The sequence below is a fragment of the Triticum dicoccoides genome, chromosome 5B (genome assembly GCF_002162155.2).
Source record: "Triticum dicoccoides isolate Atlit2015 ecotype Zavitan chromosome 5B, WEW_v2.0, whole genome shotgun sequence".
Classification (NCBI taxonomy): domain Eukaryota; kingdom Viridiplantae; phylum Streptophyta; class Magnoliopsida; order Poales; family Poaceae; genus Triticum; species Triticum dicoccoides.
This window is the reverse complement of record NC_041389.1, coordinates 725,349,949-725,359,595: the sequence shown is the minus strand read 5'-3', so window position 1 is coordinate 725,359,595 and position 9,647 is coordinate 725,349,949. Positions and strand designations below refer to the sequence as shown.

Below are 9,647 nucleotides of genomic sequence, written 5' to 3'. Positions count from 1 at the left end.
TTGATACAAGATTGGATACAAGAGATGAACTAGGGTTTTGAGAGGAGATGGTGCTGGTGAAGATGTTGATGGAGATTGACCCTTCCCCGATGAGAGGACCGTTAGTGATGACGTTGGTGATGATTTCCCCCTCCCGGAGGGAAGTGTCCCTGACAGAACAGCTCCGCCAGAGCCCTAGATTGATTCCGCCAAGGTTCCGCCTCGTGGCAGCGAAGTTTCATACCGTAAGCTTGCCCACGATTTTTTCCAGGGTAAGAGCGATGATATAGCAGAAGATGGACACCGGAGGCCCACCAGGGGGCCCAGGAGATAGGGGTGCGCCCTATAAGGGGGGTCTGTCTCCTGGACAGGGTGTGGGCCCCTGGTGTATTTCTTTCGCTCAGAAATTCTTATTAATTCCAAAAAGTTGTTTCGTGGAGTTTCAGGACTTTTGGAGCTGTGCGGAATAGGTTTCCAACGTTTGCTCCTTTTCCAGCCAGAATTCCAGCTGCCGACATTCCCCCTCTTCATGGTAAACCTTGTAAAATAAGAGATAATAACCATAAGTAATGAGATATAATGTGTAATAACAGCCCATAATGCAATAAATATTGACATAAAAGCATGATGCAAAATGGACGTCTCATGTAACCCTAGCCCCCTCCGATGTCTATATAAACCGGAGGGTTTAGTCCGTAGGACAAGAACAATCATAATCATAGGCTAGCTCCTAGGGTTTAGCCTCTACGATCTCGTGGTAGATCAACTCTTGTAATACTCATATCATCAAGATCAATCAAGCAGGAAGTAGGGTATTACCTCCATCGAGAGGGCCCGAACCTAGGTAAACATCGTGTCCCCAGCCTCCTGTTACCATTAGCCTTAGACGCACAGTTCGGGACCCCCTACCCGAGATCCACCGGTTTTGACACCGACACCGGCCCCCTCATGTCATGTCCGACATCGCCCCTCACTTTAACAAAAGTGCACAACTTTTATGTTTGCTTTCGTTTTCACTCTACATTTTCGTTTCTATACAGAAGTGCACAACTTTTATGAACAAAAAAAAATCTATGAACCAAAAAAAAATCATATATCAATACATATTACAAAAAAATCATAAAAACAATCAGGAGAGGAGAGGATCGGGGCCGGCGGCGCTCACAGCGAGGACGCAGGCGACGTCGACAGCGATGACGGGCGCGTGCAACGGCGTCGGTGTAGGGCGCGGGGACGGCGACGACGAGGCAGGGCGACGGCGCTGGTGCAGGGGCGGCGCAACGACGATGGCAGGGGCAGACATCAGCGATGACGGGCGCGGGCAACGGCGACGGCGACGACGGGTGCGGGCGACGGCGACGGCGACGGCAGGCGTGGGCGACGACGACGGTGACGGCGGGCGCGGGCGACGGTGACAGCGACGAAGGGGGCGGCGGGCGGCGTCCTGGAGGTCGGCATTGTCGGGGGCAATTGCGAGATGAACTCTCAAAATTTTGACAAGTCTTTCTTATATACTCTACGCATTGGTCCCGGTTCGTGCCACCAACCGGGACCAATACACCCCTTTAGTTCCGGTTGGTGCCACCAACCGGGACCCAAGGCCTTGTGCTTCCCCGCGGCCAAATGTTTAGTCCCACCTTGCTAGTTGAGAGGAGCTCGAAGTGGTTTATAAGCCCCACTGCGGCTGCCCTCTCGAGCTCCTCTCAAATGTAGGCTTACTAGGCCTAAATACACACTATGCTGCCTCTGGGCCTACTGGACCTTCTGCGGGCCTGAATCCTGGCCCATGGTTGGGTTTCTAGTCGTATTCAGGCCGTGGTGGCCCAGTAGGTGGCATTTTTTTGTTTTCTTTTTTTGCTTTATTTATCTTATTTTGTTTCTACTTACAGCAAAATACTTACTAGTTTTTAAGTGATTCTTTTTGCTTTTAGGTAATAAAAATTATAAACTTTCTCTTAGTGCCATTTGTTTTCCAATTTGAATAGTTTAAATTTGAATTTTTGGAAATTTGTGTGAATCACTAGTTTTTGAATAGTTTTACTATAAAAATAGATTTTTTAGTGATTCTTTTCCTGCTATTTAATATTACTGTGTTTTATCATTATATTCAAAAACATATTTTGTTATTTTAGTTTCTAACAAAAAGTTCTTTATGATAATTATTTTTGCTATTAAGTTTCTAATAAAAAAGTTCTTCATGAAAATTCTTTTTTGCTTTTAATGTGTTGAACAGAAAATACTTTGATAGTTTTAGTTGCATTAATTTTATATAATTTTAGTTTCACTTATACTAGAGGTTTATAAAAGTTTATTTTGTTTTTACTTATTTATTAAAGTTTATTTTGTTTCTACTTATTTATTTTCTTTTCTTTTTGCTATTTTTATTTATTTTATGAAAATGCTTTATTTATTTTATTTTGTTTCTACTTACTGTTGCTATTTTTATTTATTTTATTAAAATTTATTTATTTTACTTTATTAAAGTTTTCTTTGTTTCTACTTTTTTATTTTATTTTGTTTCTACTTATTTATTAAATTTTTTTGTTACTACTTATTTATTTTATTTTGTTTCTACTTATTTATTTTCTTTTCTTTTTTGATTTTTTTATTTTATGAAAATTCTTTTTGCTTATAATGTTTTACACACAAAAGCCCTCTCCCCTCACCGGTTCATTGATCCCGATTCGTGGCTGGAACCGGGACTAGAGACCACCCTATAGTCCCGGTTCGAGCCACCAACCGGGACTAGTGGTGGTGGGCCAGGATCGAGGCCCATTGGTCCCGGTTCGTCCTACCAAACGGGACCAAAGGGGCCAGACGAACCAGGACCAATGCCCCCATGAGGCCCGTCAGGCCCCCTGGCCTCACGAAGCGGGACCAATGGGCCCATGGGTCTTGGTTCATGATGGAACCGGGACTAATGGGCTTATCTGCCCCGAACGTAAGCCCTGTTTTCTACTAGTGTCCAGTAGAATTGTCATGAATTTTTTTCACTGGTGTTGCTTCTGCCATTAATTAGCTCCATTATTTGCTGGCTCTGTTGAATAGCAATTGATGACATTGGTGTATGAAACTTATAAAAAAGTGTCCTGCTCAATATTGCTCATCACGGCAACGGTGGTGTCTTTATCTCTTGCATATGAGAAAATGTGGATCATTTGGTCTTTCATAGGATCTCCAATTCATTTATCATACCACATCTTAATAGTATCTCCCATTTTAGGTGTGCAAACAGTTATGTTTTTGAAATCCTCCAAAATGGAGTGGCAGTCTCTCCACCAAAATGAGCCAACATTGGTTGGGTAACTAGGGACTTTCCCATCCCTATAGTAAGTATTCCATATCAATTGAACCCATGCTAAATCCTGCTTATTGAAGAACTTGAATAGGAATTTAGTAAGTAATGCTCCGTGGTTGCATTCTGAGATCAAGCACACCTAGGCCACCTGCACTTTTAGGAAGACATACTTTTTCCCATTTTACAAGGCATTTTACCATGCTTGTTGATGCCCTTGCCATACCAGAGGAAACTTCTTATAGATTTTCCAAAGTGATCAAGAATTGTAAATGGGACTCTGATGCAACACATTGCTATTTGGCCACGATTATTTGGGATTACTATTTATGCTTAATTAATAAGTACATTTACTGTTTGGCCATGATTACTCTTCGTGGACATTGTTCACTTGCCATGTGTCAATTTCAGAAAGCACTTGAATTTTTTTTAAAGGAGGGAGCCCCTAGCTGAGCGGGTATAATATAGTACTCCCTATGCTTACTTTTATAAGGTGTTGTAGACATTTTAGACAGCGTGTAAAACCGCTCAATTTCATTTGTCTGAAACGACTTATAAAAGTGAACGGAGGGAGTAGTATATATGCCGAAAATGTAATAAATTTCGTCCGGTTTATATGAAATCCACTGGTTTGCATGAAATTCATTCGATTTTATTGAAAAAGTGTTTGAAATGTATGCGCGCAGCGTTGGATGGCCGCCTCCCATATCGGATACCGGGGGGAATTTTGGTGTTGCCGTTGGAGGTGCCCTAAGGGTACGTAAGGAAATAAACGCGCGAGAACATTGAAAATTTGGGGCAAGTTATTTTTAATGAAAAGTCGATTTATTTATATTTATTTATTTATAATAAGAAGAGGGTCTCAGGTTTGGTTTCTGTCGCCATCTCATTCTGAGAAGGAAAATACAAACATTTTTCTTTTTTTTGTGAGAAAAAGGAAAAGGAAACGGCTGTGGCAATTTTGGATACCAAGAAGAGGGAGGCGGATAGGGAGTGGGCATGGCGGCCGCCGTCCACCTCCACCTCCACCTCCACCACCATTACCTCCTCCGTCCATGTCCGCCGCCTCGGCGAGCCTGCTTCTTCTCCTCGCCGTGGCGCTCTCTCCCGCTCCCGCCCGCCCGCCTCCGCTCCTCCTTCCCCGCCCCCACCTCCCACTTGGCCGTCGCCGGCACAGATGAGCGGGATGCGGAGGAGAAGGAGGAGTTCGTGGTCGTTACCTTCTACAAGCTGGCTCCCGTGGAGGACCCCCGCGCCGAGGTGGCCGCGCACCTCCACTTCCTCCAGGTCCGTCCCCCGAACCATTCATTATGGATATCTGAAAGTCTGAATCTTTTACTACTTTACACACACACAAAAAATAATAATTGCATATCTCCTGAACCAGGGACGAGACATACACGGTCGCATCTACATGAACGAGCAGGGGATCAACGCTCAGGTAATCCAAACCCAAAAACACTTGCTCTGGTTTTTTTTTTAATCAATGCACACACATGTTATGCACTGTAAATAATGATGATTGTACTACATCTCTGCAAGTTTGAGACAGTTCTGAACATATATAGTCTCAGAACTGGTTTAACAATCAAGTTAATGTCACACACTTTAATGCATTAACCCAACAACACTAGTCTTGGCACAAGCAATATATTTAGGTTTGTCACCACAGTCCAAAGCAATGTCACATCTCCTCACAACTTTTGTATTCGTCTTAGACTTCGATGCATATTAATTAGCGCAAAATATGAAGAGTGATACACTGATATATCTGAATTAATGCCGCAGCTTCCAGCATACCTACTTTTCTAAATTCTGCTCTTGTCACAGTACAGTACAGTGGTCCGCGCAAAGATGCAATGGCGTACGCGGACTGGCTCAGGACAGACCCTCGCTTCTCTGATATACTCGTCCAAGTTTCGCCAGCGTTAACCGGGCATGCTTTTCCTCGCCTCAAACTGCGCTACAAACAATCACTTGTTCAGGTAAGCAATGCCTGCTCTTTTTTGCTGCACAGGGAAACAAAGTTCAGTACCTTCACACATTTAGAGGCTGATATTCTCCACCTAATTAAGTGATAATCATCCAAGTTACTGACCACATGTTAGAAGATAATAATCGAATCGAATATATGTTTGTCTCTTAGTTCTAGTCACAAGTCTAAATGCTGAAAAACATAGCAACAGATATGTGACTGTCTGTTGTCATACCATTTCAGCTCATAACCTCGTTTTCTTACGACTCCAATCACAATTTCACGTTTCACATTCTAAACGGTCCTGGAGCTTCTCCTGATAACTAGCATCGTAGGTCCTTTCCTGTTGTTTTCATTCAAAATGGTGGAATTAACTTGCTTATCTTACAGATTTCTATTGAAACTAGTGTGTTTCGCTTCGCTCCCCCCACCAAGAAAAAATGTACTCTTAATTTGTTTTCTGATAATGCTGGGCCAAGCCCTTTCACTAAACTAGTCGGCTAAAACTCTAAAAGTAGGTTTAACCAAGATCTGTGCTGTAACTTTCATGAACGGTCTGTTGTTCAGAGGCGAATTTTTTAAGCTTCCAGGAGTTACATGCTAGATAACTATCGCTCTTTCTCTGTCAAAGATACTGAAAATGCAAGGCTGCACACCGAATACGTGGACCAGTTCCTGCTAGATAGAGATCGCTCTTGCTCTGTTTAAGATAAGATAAGAAAATTTAGATGGTAGATAATGATCGTTCTTGCTCTGTTTAAGATTTCTAGATAAGATAAGAAAATCTACATGGTAGATAATGATTGCTCTTGCTTTGTTTAAGATAAGATAAGAAAGTGTCCAGTTAAAAAAAACAAATGCTGAAAGTGCCAGGTTTACACACTGAAGACATGGGCTGCAGTAACAAAGTGTCATATTTAGTTCAAGTCCACAACAATGTTTTCAAGTGTATTTCGTGTGACAGTTATGCAGTCATTTCATTATTGGTAGATAAAAGTAGCAAGATTTTAGTACTTAGTTTACAGTATTTAGACTTGAGAGCATGTGACTAGGTTCAGGTAAGCAATGGTATATCTGCTTTTCATCTCATGTGGAAACAAAGTTTGGTAGTTTCACATTGTCAGTCTGAAGCCATTTCTTCATTAATTCACTTCACTGAATTTGCATTGTTTCAGCTAAAGAGACTATTTGGTTTACTATATTCAGACTCATGTGAAGAGATAAGTCCTATTTATTTACAGTAAAGTTTCCAGACATCTTATCTAGAAACAAAACCTGCATGCAGTTGGAAGGAGGGAGTTGTCATCTTCCTTTGGTGGAACCTAGCATGCGCGCTTCACCACTGACCCCATCCGAGTGGAGGGAGAAACTTGAAGCTAGGAAACGCCTTGAAACCGAAGCAGCTGGAGATACCTCTGAACGAAAGCTTTTGCTCCTTGATGTTAGGAACGGTAAACTATCTTCTCTCCCCTGCTGTACTTTGATGAATCCGTCTGTTATGTTTTGTGGGTCGATTTGATTTGAAGTGGTAATCACCTACTCCATGTTTAAATCCTATATGTTGTTTCGCGGCAGACTATGAATGGGACATTGGGCATTTTGAAGGAGCCAAGAGGCCTAACGTGGACTGCTTCAGAAGCACTTCATTTGGGCTGTCAGAGCAGGAGGTACGGTACTCCTTGAGCTAATGTCGTCTTGCTGCGACGTAATCCATACATAGACAAACCAGAAACTGTCTTACAAAACCAGAATGCAACATTCTTGTTTCATCGAATGTATGTGCAGATTGATTCGACGGACCCTCTGCATGGGGTAGACAAAGAGAAGACAGACATATTAATGTACTGCACAGGTGGCATAAGATGTGACGTATACTCAACGATTTTGAGGTAAATAAAAGTGTATATGTATATATATGCTATGGGATGGGTGGCTATCTATACCATAATCTTGTGTGTGTGCGCGCGTGTCCTTGACAGGGAGAAGGGTTTCGGGAACCTGTACACTCTCAAGGGAGGCGTGTCCAACTACCTGAAGATGGAAGGGAGCGCGGAGTGGGTTGGTAACCTGTTTGTGTTTGACGACCGGCTGTCCCTGCCACCGGCCAAGTTTGCAGAGGCAGAAGGCGCAGGAGAAGAAGGTGGTGGCGACAAGGGGGAGGTGTGGTCGTCGCGATGGCTGGGGCGGTGCTACGTGTGCGGGTCGGAGGTGGAGGAGCTGCGGCACCGCAACTGCGCCAGCATCGACTGCAACCGGCTCTACCTGTATGCATTTTGGTCCTTCCTTTCATTTAGATATGTTAGATAGGTTGAGATGCAGGTTGTTTCAGGTGAAGTGTGGAATGCAGTGAACTGAAGTGGAGTGGTGCAGGTGCTGTGGTGGGTGCTTGGAGGAGCTGAGGGGCTGCTGCTGTAGGGAGTGCAGGGGCGCGCCACGGCTGCGGCCGCTGCTGCCGGGGCACCAGAGATACGACAAGTGGCATCTGTACCGCGACGGACGACCATCTCAAGCTGAGCTGAGCTGAGCTGAGGTGAGCATCATCCAGTCCAAGTGCAGTCATTTGAAGTAGTGGCTTCAAGAGGATTACTTGTGTATATATTTCTGTGGGTCGTACCACCATTTTTCTTGCTTTCTGATTTGTTGGTGCATCTTTTTTTTCGTTCTTTTAATTGATAAGTACTAGCATGCAGTGTAGTGTAGTAGAAGAAGAAGATGAGGTGACAGAGAGAGACATTCTGTGGAGAACTTAAGTAGAGCAGATGAGAGCAGATTAATGAAATCGACATTCTCATCCTCTTTAATTGAATGATCAATGGATGCAGCAGCATCTATATACAATTCTCTCATCATCAACTAATCTGAGTAAGTACATGGTTAATCTCAGTAGTAACATGGATGGATTTGGTCTCAACTCAACTCAAGTCAACTCAAGTGATCATGGATGGGGCTAGCAAACTCAGTCAGAGTCAGAGTCAGAGTCATCAGCACCTCAAGATGTGAATGTGATCCTCCACCTGTAGAATAGCTTTCAGATTGCAGAATAGCATGTGATGTGATTGCTTCATCAAAGGCCCCACCCATTTTTTAGCAGTCCATCTTGTCTGGAACTCTGGATTGGATGGATGACAAACCTGTCCAATCATCACACCTGCTGTGCTATCCTGAAACTGAAAGAATCTCAACAAATTCCTTGACACCTACGTACATATGTATGCTAGCTTAGGACGTTATTTGTTGGATTTCAATCATGCATCACAACAACTAATTAACCATGCATGCTTAATTATGGAGTACCAAACTACAATTATTCCGACTCAACTACTGGGCAGACACCTCTAAATACCGGCCGCATCAACCCATCAACAATCCCTCAACGAACCTCAACTTTTTTCTAAGAGCATCTACAACCGGACCTCTCAAACCCGTCTCATAAGCCCGGTCATGATTTTTTGACCCAGGCGGGCCTCTCAAACGCCCGAGCTGACCGGCAGCCCCTATATCCAGCCCAAATATGGGGCGCGCCTGCCATGTCGGACCTGACAACCCGACCCCACCCCAAATTGCACCAAATCCCCCCGCCCCCCCGAGGTGCCAGATCCATTTGCTCTCTCCTCTGTTCTTTCTCCTCCGCGCCGTCCGGCTCGCAACTCCGCCGCTTCGCCCGCTCCGCAGCCGTTCCCAGGCTCTCCGCCACCAGCTCCGGAAGAGCGCTCTTGTCCTCGCCGCGGGGGACGTTGTCGCCAGCCCGGACGCCACTGTGGTACGTCCGGCAACTCTCCGGCTCCGCCTTGCGTTTGATGTGTTCGACACATTGACTGACCGGAATTATTGTGATTCTGTTAGGTAAATGATGGATTCTGATGCTTCGTTGGAAGAGGACTATGGACCGACGGAGCTTGACCAAATGATTCAAGATTAGTTCTTCGATTTGTCGGATTCGAACGAAGAAGTGGACATGATCATGCTCATGAGCATGCAAGAGGAAATGGACCATCAAGTGGGGCATATTCTCAACTTCAAGGGCTCAATCAAAGGGAGAAGAGTGATCAACCGGGACAGAGTGTCAAGTGGGAGCCCGGGCGCGCCCGCCATATCGGACCCGACAACCCGACAACCACATTTTTTGCCGCTGGCTAGAGGACGGAAAAGAAGGTCTTTGCCGTCCTCACAGAAAGCGGACAGCAAAGAGCTGGCTAACGGCAAACTGCACCTTCACCGTCAGCCAGTTCTTTGCCGTCCGCTAGCGGACAGGAAAGTAGCTTCCGCTGTCAGCCAGTTCTTTGTCGTTTGCTAGCGGACAACAAAGATACTTTGCCGTCAGCTGGCGGATGGCAAACAATAGTCGACCTGACGGTGCTAACGGCCCGCCCCCACCCTAACCCTAACCCACCTCACTCT

At 44.7% G+C, this 9,647-nt stretch overlaps 1 protein-coding gene across 4 annotated transcripts in view; it reads left to right on the top strand.

Moving 5' to 3' along the window:
* Positions 1-4,258: 4,258 nt before the first annotated feature.
* The window catches only part of LOC119313057 (rhodanese-like domain-containing protein 8, chloroplastic), a 19,554-nt gene continuing 14,165 nt past the window's right edge, over positions 4,259-9,647 (top strand). For 2 of the 4 annotated variants that reach the window (XM_037588873.1, XM_037588874.1), the window contains exons 1-8: positions 4,259-4,561; positions 4,662-4,715; positions 5,110-5,259; positions 6,535-6,700; positions 6,825-6,916; positions 7,035-7,138; positions 7,229-7,513; positions 7,620-7,779. In XM_037588873.1, coding sequence (XP_037444770.1) covers positions 4,274-4,561; positions 4,662-4,715; positions 5,110-5,259; positions 6,535-6,700; positions 6,825-6,916; positions 7,035-7,138; positions 7,229-7,513; positions 7,620-7,773 — 1,293 coding nt within the window. In that variant the 5' untranslated portion in view covers positions 4,259-4,273 and the 3' untranslated portion in view covers positions 7,774-7,779. Of the gene's footprint in view, positions 4,562-4,661; positions 4,716-5,109; positions 5,260-6,534; positions 6,701-6,824; positions 6,917-7,034; positions 7,139-7,228; positions 7,514-7,614; positions 8,051-9,647 lie in introns of those variants that run through there. The other 2 variants (XM_037588872.1, XM_037588875.1) reach the window with 2 other exon arrangements.